Source organism: Solea solea, chromosome 4, assembly GCF_958295425.1.
Source record: "Solea solea chromosome 4, fSolSol10.1, whole genome shotgun sequence".
Lineage (NCBI taxonomy): Eukaryota > Metazoa > Chordata > Actinopteri > Pleuronectiformes > Soleidae > Solea > Solea solea.
The window spans coordinates 965,719-979,552 of NC_081137.1; the positions used below are offsets into that span (position 1 = coordinate 965,719).

Below are 13,834 nucleotides of genomic sequence, written 5' to 3' on the forward strand. Positions count from 1 at the left end.
TACTGGAATAGTCTCCGAGTGACTTAAGAAGAAGCTCCAGCTACCAATTTTTAAAGAAAAACAAAAAGAGATGGATTAAAAATAACCTAACTAGTAATCACAAATAGCCAGACTACCATACTTTTGTGCTACTCCCAGATTGCACTGTGTGTTTTGTTGTGCTGACCTGCCAAGGTACATTTACATTTTAAATTTTAATTGAAATGTTGATTTATGTCAAAATGTGTTTGGGATCTTCAGGTAAAAAATGTAAAAATAGTTACATTTTATAAAAACTTTTTTTTTATTTAAAATCCCAATCAAATATCCAGCATGAGCAGAATGAGGTCACCTATATTTTAACTTCACTGTGATGCAGTAGCACAAATCGACCAGCACACTTTCCTAGAACTGTTTACATTTGGCTCTTCATTACACTTCATTACAAACACTCACACTACGATTTAAAGTTAAAGTTGCCACTGAGGTCAGAAACCAGATGATTTTACTGGAACCTTCAATTCTCCCGGTCCATCTGGTTCTGGTTCTGCTCATTGCTGCACAGTTTGTCTCCTCAAACTCAAGTTGTTTGGTTTATCTGAGGTGAAGCTTGACTCTGATGACCCCAAATAAACAATAACTTGGACAATTTTCAATGAAGGAAGAAAGAGTTGGAATCCTGGAATCCTGCAGGTGACCAGGAGTGTCCAGCAGGTGGCAGCAGAGGATCTCTGATCAGCTGAACTCAAACTGCTTGAAACACCTTCTCCATCAGAACCATGTCAGTGTTGGTTCCGTCGTTTAATCAAGAACACATTTCAATCTACGCAGAGTCCACTCACACTCTTTTGACTGTGACAGCGAGTGTGATGGTAGGGGGGGTTGTGCGCTGTGCTCGAGGGTGGTGTCAGCGAGATATGTAACGCGACATTGTACCTGTGCAACGACAACAAACCACGACACAGACAACAACGGAGCAGCTTGTTTGTGGTTGTATGAGAATGGACTGTCGTGGTTCTAGCTCCATCACGTACCATACCATTATTGTGGAACCCTGAGGGAAGGGTGCCGAAAAACAGAGCTGGTTATTTTGGTGCACTTCCTGATGGGAACGCCACCTGAAGGCCCTGGTGTACTTCCGCACACGCAAATTGCGTCATCAACCTCCATCAACTTCCGAGTATAAGACCCGCTCACCAAGCAGAAAAAACACTTCCACAACAGAACAAGTAGTCGCCAAGCATACTCATCCGAGCCTCGACCTGGCGACCCTCGAACCGGCTGACACCTCGACTGCCCTTTCAGATGTGAGCCGCTCAAACCAGACGTGTGTGAGATAGCTATGGCATGGTTCTCTTCTTCTTTGGTAGGAATGCGTTCTATTCTCTGTGTCCAGACTTGTACCGCCATCAGATGGTGAAGTGGGATACTGCAGGACCCTGATGCGCGAGAATACCACAGGCTTAAAGCCACTTAAAGGAGTGTGTAAGAATGTTTGACTGCAGATTGCAGCTAATGGAGGACCCCTTGCGATTATTCCTTGCCTTTGTGAGGTCAAAGCACGTCAGAACTCCAAACAGCCAGATTGTGCGTGCGGGGAAACTCACTGTTACTACATCGGTATGCTGGACTCACACCTACGCAGTGGAAGTGTCAGCGAAAATTCTTCTCACTCACTTTAAATGGAGCCGTGTAAAGCATCAGAACAATCGGCCCAACCGTTCCATTTTTCGGTACCCACTCCCTTGGGGTACGAGAACAATGGTACGGTACGGTATCAGTCAGCTGATTGGGCGACAGAAAAGCGTCACTCCATTGCGAGCGGTGTTTCTTCGATGTCTGTAGTCTACTCTCGTACAAAGTTTGACGTTTGACGTGTTGCCACAGCACACTCGACTTTTCTCAGTCAAAACGCAAACCTGAACGAGGGCTCTACCATTCCAAACTGTGACGTGGTGGAAACGCGGCTTTAGAGTCTCAGTTACAGAAAAAACGCTGTATATAATTCATTTATTTAACAAAATCATTGTCTCAGGTGATGTCACTGTAGCGTCTGAGGTGACACTGCTACTGTAGTTTTGGCGGAGAGGAGAGAGTTGGGAAAACGTTGGCCTGTTTTTGGACATTGAGACAAAGACTCGACCAAATGTTCAAAATTCTAATTTAATAATTCGTTTGTGTTCAACTTTTCGAAATAAAGCTTTTATGTTTTTCTTCATTTTAAATTGTACGTTGTAAATAACTGCCAACTGGGGAAAAATGGACAAAAGCACTTAACTCACAGGATGATCGCAATCATAAATAACCAACCTACCATAACTTTGTGCCGCTTCTTTGGCACTTGGAATTGTGTTATTATAGCGTTGTAACACCAAGTACAGTGTAGTATGTTGTTGTTGTGTTTACCTGCCAAGGGACTACAACTCTGGTATGTATTAAAATGAGTGGAATACAACTTCAAACTTTGAAGTTTTTTATTTATTAATTTGTTGTGGACAGTCGATGACGCAAACCAAAGAAAAAAAGGTTTGGTTTGACACAACGCAGGGTTTCTTTTTGTCTGTTTACACAGTGAGTGTGAGTGTGTGTGTGTGTGTGTGTGTGTGCAACATTTCACAGACCTACTGGAGAGACACAGAGAGACACAGAGACAGAGAGACACAGAGACATAGAGAGAGAAACAGGTCCAGCAGGAAGAAACGTTCTCACTGTTGCATTTTTTCTTTGACAGAGGACATCCAACTTTATCTTCATCATCTTCATAATCATCATCATCATCATCCATGTTGCAGCAGCTCTGGAGGTTAAAGGGCATCGTCGTCCTCGTCTGCAGCCCGTTCGTCCTGCTGCCGCTCGCCGTCAGCACCAAGGTGAGCATGAGCCTGTGAACGCGCTGTTAACTGACCTGTGATCAATGATCCATTCAAAGAACCAGTGACCCGGTGAAGATCCGGGCTTCTGGTCTATGTAGAGTCCAAGCAACTCATCAGTGGTTTGTGTGAATCGCCAGTTGTGTCCCATTTGTTGTGGGGACCTAAAATCTGTTTCCACGGTCACACTAAGGGGACTCGTCTTCCTGAGCGAGTCCCCGGAACGTGAATGACCACATGTTGAAGGGTCTGAGTGAGTCTCCAGGAAGAGGAATGTAAATCAATGCAGATTAGGGTTAGGATTACAGACCATGTCCTCTGAAGTCATGGAAACCAGACTTGTCAGGGCCAGTAGTCCTCATGGAGACGGAAGCCTGGTCCTAATGAGGCAGAACCTCGTTTCTGAGGAGCTGGTTAAGTTCAGGACTAAGATTTGAGATGTGGTGATGGTTAAACTTAGTGGTAACCTGTCCTGTCAATGCAGAGTCCTAAAATCAAGGTCAAGGTCAAGGTCAAAAAAAGTGCTGCACTTTTTTACTGTTGCCACAAAGTGCTTTACAGGCTAAAGTTAAGGTTAAAGGAAGCCATAAAATAAAATAAGGAAAGTCACCAGATAAAATGGGATGGTGATAAGAAATGCACCCATTAAAATATGAATAATAATAAAAGAAGAAAAAAAGAATAAATAAATAAAAGAGCAAATAAAAAAGCAAGGAGCGCAGGAATGTCCTCTGACCGGTGCGTTATTTTGCAAGGGCTTCAAAACAAGTGGTAACATTGTGAACAGGATCCTGTAGGTAACAGGAAGCCAGAGCGAGGGCTGATGGGATCACGTCGTCTCGTTTTGGACCAGCTAGAGGCGGTGAGGAGACCAACAAGTCTCCTCCAACTTTTGTGTTGACTCCCAAATGTGACCCATAGGAGCGTTTGCGTTTGTGTCTGCTACCCTCGGTGGTAGGAAATATACAACACTAGTATTTTAAAAACCCAGATTAGGGTAAGGATTACAGACAATCATACTATTCCAGCTCGACTCGTTTCTCTTGCTTTTCCATCAGTGATAGTACCTGATTCCTCATGTTTTTATTTAGTTCCTGCTCTGACGACGTTCAGCTGAGCCGATACTCTAATATGACGTCAACAGACTGCCGACCACGGATTGGTCAGAGAGTGTCGTCACTGAAGAGACATGAGCGCAACGACATGTCAACGTACGATCAGTTAAAAAGACTTAAAATTCTACTTCAAGTTCCAAAATCCACTTATAATTCCAAAATGAATGAGGGAAAACTGGAGTGTAAAGCAGCTCATCAAGACTAGAAAAACTCTGTATAAATACAGACCATAATACCATCATGGGGTTAGTGATCTTAGCGTCCTTAGTGTCCTCACAAAGACGTAAAAACAAGTGTGTGTGTGTGTGTGTGTGTGTCAGTAAACAGGTCACATTCACACATTCTGTCACTGATTGACAAAGTGTTGACAGATTCACCTTCATACGTGACTGGGAATCAAATGAGACGACAGATCAGTTCAGAGCCACTTCCTCTAAAGTCAAGTCGAGTTTATTTATTCAGCCCAACGTCACAAAACACAATTTGGCTGCAGAGGGAGCTTTTCTCTCAGGACGGAGTGTCCCACGCACAGAAACAAGCAAACAAAGCATCACTCTCACTCTCCCACACCAAAGTCCAAAGAGAAAATCAGTGATTTTAGCTGGCGGGATCTACTGCTGCCTCGTGTGGTCACTTCGTGTCACTGAGTTAAATTTGAGCAAAGATTTTCAAAAGCCGAATTCACTAAAATAAGTCATTTGAACTTTGTGATGGATGCAGCAGTGGATCAACAGCTCCTGTGTGCTGTGATGTTAAAATCACTGATCTCCATGGGGTTTGGTGTGGGAGAAAAACTGAACTGGTGTGAACATGTTCTTAAGACATCGTAGACTTAAGCTGAAGTGGATTTTATTCGCCGAGTTCTTTGATAAAAGGCTGACAGCCATGGTTTGTGTGAAAGTGTGCGATCGGTACCTCAAATGTCACACCTCATGTAAAAGTGTTCATTCATTTTAAAGACAAAATAAAAACCTTTTTATTTCCAGACTGAGCTGCAGTGTCTGTTTAATGTTTAAAGTCACTTGGTAGAAACAGCTGAAATTCCCCCAAGACAGATCGTGTGACTTTTCCCAGAATCCTTCACTTCCTGGACTCGCTTTCACAGCATGTGTGTGTGTTTGTTCAGGTTTCTCTTTTGTAACGTGAATGGTGGTTAATAAAAACAGAGTGAGTGAGTGTGTGTGTGTGTGTGTGTGTGTGTGTTTGGTCTCAGCAGGGACATTTCTCCTCGGTGGGTTCTCACACTGAAACTCATGCCGCTTCACGTGCCCTGCGAGAAAGTTCAGAACAACCATTACCCATGACCCATTACAACCTTTGTGTGTGTGTGTGTGTGTGCAGGAGGCAGCCTGTGCTTATGTCATAGTCCTCATGGCGGTGTACTGGTGCACCGAGGTGGTGCCTCTGGCGGTGACGGCGCTGTTGCCGACCATCCTCTTCCCTGTTCTCGGCATCATGGAGTCCAAAGATGTAAGACAAGATACACCTGTTCACTCCTGACCTCAACACCTCAACACCAAAGCCCGAGTCCTAACCCTCAAACAGACTCTGATGTTGTGTGTTTGTTGCCATGCAGGTGTGTATGCAGTACCTGAAGGACACCAACATGCTGTTTGTGGGGGGGTTGATGGTAGCTGTGGCTGTGGAGCACTGGAACCTTCATAAACGCATCGCGCTCAGAGTTTTGCTGCTGGTTGGGGTCCGACCTGCCCTGTGAGTCCTCTGATCTCTGTGGACCCACATTCACAGCCTCATTAAGCTGTCATATACAAACTTGGCCCATAAGGAAATACATTTCTGTTCCTATGTTTGCAAAAGAAATGTCTTTCAGCTTGTTAGCATCATGGGAATGTCCTGTCTCTCTGTCTCAGGCTGATGCTTGGCTTCATGGGGGTGACGGCCTTCCTGTCTATGTGGATCAGCAACACCGCCACCACCGCCATGATGGTCCCCATTGTCCAGGCCGTCCTGGACCAGCTCCATGGAAATGTGGATCCAGAATCTTCATCCAAGGGCCAGATCAGGACAGTTGTGCCACACCAGGAACACCAGGAGAAAACAGTCAACATCCTGCAAACTATAGAACCCAACATCCTGGAGAAAGGTATGGGTCATAGTGGATTCTGTTCTTTGTGCTTCACAGCTAACATTTCTCAATAAGAGATCCTGTTGATCCTGAGAATCCTGAAGGACTCCTTGATTGTTTTTGGTAGGCTTTATGCCTAGGTTTAAGTCCAGATTTATTTTAAGTTTGCCTTTCTTTTATTCCTTTCAGAATAAATAGCATTAAATCAGGATCATTATATTTAACTAACTAGGTCTCAGTTTAGGTGGTTTAGGCGGTCTTGACTACAAGTCTAATGGATTCATCAGGATCTGGCCCTAACGTATACTTGACGTGTTTCCTCTCAGGTCTGATAGAACTGATCCAGACTCAAGGTAACCTACAAAACGTGTCTGCTGAGCACAGAGAGGATGAGACTGATGGAAAAGAGCTTGTCAAACCAGAACCACAAGACAAACCTCCATCAGACCTGACCAGGATGGAGTCTGGTGAGTTTCTTTGTGTTTGGACTGATTTATTTCTGTCCAAACAGCGACAGGACTGGTGTCAGATTCCCTGAGCATCAAATGTCTTCTTCTTAGAAAAGGTTTTGATCTGTGTTGCTTTGCAGCGCTCGTGAACATGGACAGCAGCTGTCGTCAGATGGAGCCGGAGGACCTGAGCGAGGTGGAGGAAGAGAAGAGGAGGATGAGCAAAGGCATCCTGCTGTGCGTGTGTTACGCCGCGAGCATCGGAGGCATCGCCACTCTTACAGGAACCGGACCAAACCTGGTTCTGATCGGACAGATGAGCCAGTAAGACCTGAAACACCTTCTGTCGTTTGAATATAAAATGGATTTCTCCATCACAAACATGATGAAAACTCCACTTCCTGTCTCGTAGACTCTTCCCCCAGAACGATGACGTCATCAACTTTGCATCCTGGTTTGTGTTTGCGTTTCCCACCATGATGCTGATGCTGACACTCGCCTGGTTCTGGTTGCAGTTCCTCTACATTGGCTGCAAGTAGGTCACTTCAAAGACACACACACACACAGTCAGGTTTTAGTGACTTCAGAGGGTCTTACGTTCAGTTCCTGGAGACTTACTAGAACCTTATCCGAACATAACGACTTAATGACTAACCACAATTCAGCCCCAAACTTAACCAGTTCCTCAGTAATTGGTTAAATTGGTTAAATGTTCTGTCACAGCCTGAAGAGAACGTGGGGTTGTGGGGCGGTCCAATCAGAGAAGGAGAAAGCGGCGTATGAAGTCATCAGAGACGAGCATCGCCGGCTGGGACCCATGAGCTACGCCGAGGCCAATGTCCTGGTGCTCTTCGTCCTCATGGTGGTGCTGTGGTTTACCCGAGACCCCCGCTTCATGGACGGCTGGGCCACACACATCTTCAACTCCAAGGCCGAGTGAGTAGCAAATTCTGGTCAAACTGTGACTTGGTCTGCCATTGTCCCCCCTACAGTGTCCCCTACTGTTGATGTGAGTATTTCATGTGTTCATCCACAAGGCCACCTGCTGGACAGGTTTTAGCTACTAAACAGAAAGCCTAGCTAGTCTATGTCACCTTAAGTCTGCAACATCTCACTGTTAGACAGACATTTACAACAGGAAACTGAAGTTTCCCGCACCAAAGTCCATAGAGAAAATCAGTGACTTTAAGAACACCGCGCACAGGAGTTGTTGATCCACTGCTGCCTCCATCACAAGTTCAAAATGTCTTTGAAATCCTTTGTTCAGATTGACCTCAGTGACACAGAGTGACCACACGAGGCAGCAGTGGACCAGCAGCTCCTGTGTCCCCGTAAGCTAAAATCACTGACTTTGGTGCGGGAGAGTGAGAGGTTTACACATTCCTATCGTAGACTGAGACAGTTTTTTCTAAGATTAGTCTTTTGGTCAGCAGCTTTTTCCAAAAAACTGAACTCACCACAACTCAGATGAACTCAGATGAACTCAGATGAACTGCTTAGTGTCCACACTTTAAACTGTCTGCAATACTGTGTGTGTGTGTGTGTGTGTGTGTGTGCGCATTAATGTAAAGTGGAAAAAGTCGGATACGTCTTAGCATCAACTTTCTGCCTCAGGACAAAAATCCTGAACAAACAGGAACCAGAGGCGAAGCACAAACACGGGAAACGTGTCCTGGGTACAAACGAGTCGTGTCAACAGCGGCAGCGGCGACATTGACCCGTGGTCCTGGACCACACGCTGACATGAGATCAGCTGTACCTTTTATTAGGTCGCAGGTCACAGTCGACAAAATGTATCCACCAGATCACTGATCCACATTCACTCAGATGGTTCAATTTAATGGTTCTCAACATGGAGTCATGGTCCTGCAGGGGTGCAGCAGGTAAACCTGAAGGATCATTTGCTGGACGTTAGAGTTAGAGTTAGAGTTAGAGTGATAATCCCTGTGAACTCATCTGGGGTCTTTTTTGAATGAAATGTCCTCAAAGGTTAAGAAAACACAAGAGTGCGCAAGAGGCGGATGTACAAACATGTCTCCGAGTGTAAGTAAATACAAACAGTGTGTGGTGAAATCCCCATTCATGAACCACGTGACCACAGGTCAGAGGCAGTGACGGCTCGGAGCATCCAGGACAAACACGCTGAGGAACAGGAAGTTAACTTTAATGAAGTCATTTGATTTGGCAGGACACTTTGTTTTGGGAATTTATCACGGATCTATACACTCTCGTACTGAATTCAGGTGTTTCAGTCCGGCTTTGGGCCCGAGGCGACTTACCTCCAATGAAGGACAACCTTAAACACTTCAGCTTACCAAGACATGTTGGACAATGCTATGCTTCCAACCCTGTCGAGCACCTTTGGGATGAACTGGAACAGAGAGTGTGAGCCCGTCCTTAAAGAAACACTTAAAGTGTCACTTAAAATCCATGGAGATAAGACTGAACAGACTGAATAGATCTGAGTGATTGTGATTGTGAGACAGAGAGAGTTTGTTTTCATTGGACGTCTTCTGTGTCTGCCTCATGTCTTTGTAATGATGTGTAACACACAGTTTGCTCTCTCTCTCTCTCTCTCTCTCTCTCTGCCAGGTTCGTCACTGACGCGACCGTCTCCCTGTTTGTCGCTGTCTTATTGTTTGTTTTTCCCTCTGAGCCACCGCGCTACCTCTGCTGCTGGAGGAGCTCTGACACAGGTGTGACACACACAAACACACACACAGTTATCCATTGAAGGACTCAACATTGACTCCTGTTCATTGGAAGTGTTGGGCTAGCATTAACCTAGCCCAACACAACTAACCCGACTTCTTCAGAAATGAGGCTCTGCCCCATAACGACCAAGTTCTGATCTCCATAGCCGTGTTTCCACCGAGTGGAACGCTTGGAACCGTTCCATTCATTGGCGCCCTTGCCTTGGGGTACCAGAGTTAAAATGGGACAATATGGTGGCTCCACCCACGACAGATAGAAAAACGAATGGACGTCCTCCATTGTTGTGTTGTGTCGAATTTTGTCAAAGGTGCACTGTATACAAGACTAGAAATATAAATCCAGACCATCTGAGGAGGTAACAAATACAAGTATACACACCCAAACGTAGACAATGTACCTTTTAAGCATGCGTTGCTGAGTAACGACAGTTAGCAGCACCTTCAGGTGTCTGAGAGCCACCTCCTACAACCGCTAACACACTGGCTGCATCTGTCTGTCATGTCGCAGGACGCTGCTCTGCAGAGAAGAAACGGTCGTCTTGTGTTTTTAAGTTTTGTTGTTTGTTTGTTTTTTTGGTCCAATCAGAGTCTCAGGCATCACGAGGCCCCGCCCCTCCTCTGCTTACCTGGCAGGTGACTCAGAAGAAGATGCCCTGGAACATTGTTCTGCTGCTGGGGGGAGGCTTCGCCCTCGCGAAGGGCAGCGAGGTGTGTCGCTGTGTCGCTGTGTCCGTCCAGTCCACAGAGAGAGAGAGCGCGAGGGAGAGAGGGAGAGAGGGGGGAGGTGTTCTGACAGTGTGTCTGTGTGTGTGTGTGTGTGTGTTAGGAGTCCGGACTGTCCCGCTGGCTTGGTACTCAGATGACACCGCTCCAGTCCATCCCTCCATGGGCCATCGCAATCGTCATCTGCCTCCTCGTCGCCACCTTCACTGAATGCGCCAGCAACGTTGCCACGGCAACACTCTTCCTGCCCATCCTGGCCTCCATGGTTAGTGTACACATACTGTAGTCACGCTGTACCAGAACATGGAGGACCGTAGGCGGTGTTTGTTGATTGGTTGAATGATTCAGGGTCTCAGGGTCTCAGGTGTAAGGCAACATGTGGCGCTTTTCCACGATATAGTCCCGGCACAACGTGTCTCTATGAGGCGTAGCGGCGAGCACTGTTGCCTTAAAATGACCCTAGGAGTGAATGGTTGTGTAGTCTCCCTCTCATTGGCTCCAGCCGCCCCGACGACCCTCATGTGGAGGATAAAGCAGTAGACAATGACAATGGTTCATTTTTTTAGACAATAGTAAGTTTTCCTTAGAGGATATATGCGCACATTGTGTTGTTAAAAAAAATTAAATAAAGCACAGTGGCCTAGAAGAGAGCTAGTGTTGTTTCTCTGGTTACCAGGGCTGCAACTAACGATTCTTTTTAGAATCGAGTATTTTTTTTTTAGTTCAAATGTTGCAAAAAATGTAGTTCAAATGTTGCAAAAAATGTAGTTCAAATGTCAGTGTTTAACAAACCTGGAAATCATGATGTTCTCAAATAATTTTTTCAAAGAAACCAGAAAATATTCACATTTAAGAAGCTGAAAAATCAGAAAGCTTGTATGATTTGTTAAAAAACAACACATCTAAAACCGATTAATCAATTATCAAAATAGTTGACGGTTGATTTAGTCATCGATTAACAATCGTTTAAATGAATAATCGTTGCAGCCCCACTGGTGACCTAACAATGATTAATCATCCATTTCAGCAAAGCAATGGTTCACTGATATTACATAATAATAACTGTAAAACTATTACTTTACGGCAAGCTAAAACAACACTGTACGTTGGACACCAAGTCTACTCGGAGTATTATTTGAAAACAAAGGCTATAAAGGCAATTGTCACACACACTCTAATCTCACAATCTGTCCTTGCTGGGTCTCGTGGGTCTCCTCTCTCCTCTCTCCTCTCTCCTCTGTCCTCTGTCCTCTCTCCTCCTCTGAATCCACCTGAATGTGTCACTCCGACAGCCCCCTGTGCACTTGATGATGACGGCCCTGCACCCGCTGCAGCGGTGGAACTTATGACTTACGGCTAATCTTACAAATAGATCCGTTATTTTAGTGCATTGTGCTGGTATGGGTTTTCTTCTGCGCGAGTGACTCTGGCCTCTTCCCAGTTCATCACGTGGTTCCGTCGTTTGCAGTGATCCGAAATGGCTGGTTTTAGGTTTTCCTAGTATGGCCTTTTCTTTTTCCGGATCGTGTGTCGCGTTCTTTCCGCCCGTTTCGGAAAGAATCTATTGCGTAGATGATATTGCATTTATTTGTCCTAATAACTGTCGGGTAAACAAAGTCAATCAGAAGTCATAATGAACTTTCACAATATAAAAGAGAAAACTGTTATTGGAATAGTTCAACTCTGCCGTTTGTGCGTTCATGTTGTCACTCAGTCCCAGTCCATGAGCCTGAACCCTCTGTACGTGATGATCCCCTGCACCCTCAGCGCCTCCTTTGCCTTCATGCTGCCGGTGGCCACGCCTCCCAACGCCATCGTCTTCTCCTACGGTCTCCTCAAAGTGTCCGACATGGTGAGCTTTTTGGTTCAGGACAGTTGAAGAATAACATGTATGGTGGTAACAAGCGCCTCCTGTGCGCCCCCTGCAGGCTAAAACAGGAGTGGTGATGAATATCATCGGGATCGGCTGCATCAGTCTGGCCATCAACAGCTGGGGTCGTGCCATGTTTTCTCTGGACTCGTTCCCATCGTGGGCCAACACCTCTGCACCGGTGTAGACCTGGTGCCACAAATCTTCAGCTCTGGACTCTGGACTCTAGATTCTGGAGTCTGGACTACTGACTTTACCAACTCTGGACAGGTGGCTTTATGGTCTGGGCTCTGAACCTTAAACTACTGTCTTTGGACTTTAAACTATTGACAAATGTGTTTATCAAAGTTACCACCTCTGCACTTTGGACTCTAGACTCGAGATTCTCAACTCTAGTTACTGGACTCAGGCTTTTTGGACTATGGACACTTGACTCATGATTCTGGACTTTGGACTGTTAAAAATGTATTCATCAGAGTTTCCAGTTGCGGTCTTTACAATACTGACTCTGGACTTAGGACTCAGCTCTAAATGTGTTTCATTTGGGGTCCGGACACTGAACTTTGAACCATTCACTCTGGACTGTAGATTCCTGACGACAGACTATGGGTTTTGGACTCTGGACTTGCAACTTCTGGACTCTGCACTCTGGACCGAAGTCTCTAGACACTGGATTCTGGACTCTGGGTGAAATGGTTTAAATATTCACACTGCAGCTTGTGACAGCTGGACCTGAGCCAACAAAAGACTCCACTGATCCGGATCCAGGAGTTTAAATCCTGACTGAATCATTGCAGCATCTGTTGCTGAGCATTCGTGGAGAACATGGAGGAAAACTGATCAGTGAACAGACTCTGGCAGAAACTGGAACCATTTTAATTAGTCATTAGAAAACCTGAGTATTGTATGTTTTGTATTGTTTTTCTATTTAAACACACTAGTTTTTGCTGTACATATGTTTTGTATCGTCTTCTTTCTAACAATTTTATTTGGACTGAATAAACACTGGCGTGTAATGCTGTAATTCATTTTATTATTGTTATTATTATTATTATGTTTAAATTTACTGAACATCTCACATCTTTATTCACTGATTTCGGTTTGAAATAAACTTTTATACTCAAACCATAAACTGATGCTCCTGAAATAAAAGGCTGATACATTAAAAACCATTGACTGTAAAGGAAGACAGGTGATGTACAGCTCCTGAAAATCAAGCGAAACCATCAGGCTCGCCCTCTAGTGGCTGAATGCAGCCAGTTTACAAAGAAGCTTTTGTTTCTGGCTCTGAATTTATGAGTTTCTTTCGGGTCTGAATTTCAACCCAGAGGTGAAAGAGTGAAGTTCTCACAAGTACGAACCCATTCAGTGTTTGGTCTCATGCACGGAACGAAAATAGAAACGCAACACTTTTGTTTTTGCTCGTGAATTCAGATTTTTGATGTGATGCTGCTGTGCCACACGATGACGTATCTCCTTGTTTGTGAAACAACAACAGGTGGATTGATGTATTCGTGGGCTCTTCTTAGTCTCTCACTGTGTGATTGTTTATACACACACACAAGTCTCAGTAGGTGCCGCAGGCGCCCTCCTGTGGCACCTACTGAGACTACAAGTGTGTGTGTGTGTGTGTGTGTGTGTGTGCGCTGAACAGAATTTGCCCTCTGGGATTAATAAAGTTGATCAAATGAAAATGAGTAAAGAAAAACAAGACGAGTGTCACAGTCACAAACTTTAATGTTAAAGGTTTGAGGCTCTATGATCAGTTAAGCCTAGATAATGGTTTTTGAGTAGTAATAATAATAATAATAATAATGATAGTAATAATAATAATAATAATAATAATAATAATGATAATAATAATAATAATGATGATAATAATAATAATAATAATAATGATAATAATAATAATGATGATATTAATAATAATGCTAATGATACTGATAATAATAATGATAATAATAATGATAATGATAATGATAATAATAATAACAATAATAATAATAATAATCATGATAATAATGATAA

The 13,834-nt window shown here is 44.3% G+C and overlaps 1 protein-coding gene across 1 annotated transcript; it reads left to right on the top strand.

Moving 5' to 3' along the window:
• The first annotated feature begins 2,279 nt into the window (after positions 1 to 2,279).
• On the top strand, positions 2,280 to 12,834 carry LOC131458954 (Na(+)/citrate cotransporter-like). Its single transcript, XM_058628339.1, has 13 exons — positions 2,280 to 2,849; positions 5,306 to 5,434; positions 5,541 to 5,677; positions 5,836 to 6,068; positions 6,377 to 6,517; positions 6,640 to 6,823; positions 6,912 to 7,034; positions 7,223 to 7,435; positions 9,092 to 9,195; positions 9,800 to 9,921; positions 10,040 to 10,201; positions 11,651 to 11,788; positions 11,865 to 12,834. The coding sequence occupies exons 1-13, from the start codon at positions 2,763 to 2,765 to the stop codon at positions 11,991 to 11,993; spliced, it is 1,902 nt and encodes a 633-aa protein (XP_058484322.1). The 5' UTR covers positions 2,280 to 2,762; the 3' UTR covers positions 11,994 to 12,834.
• Positions 12,835 to 13,834: the final 1,000 nt, after the last annotated feature.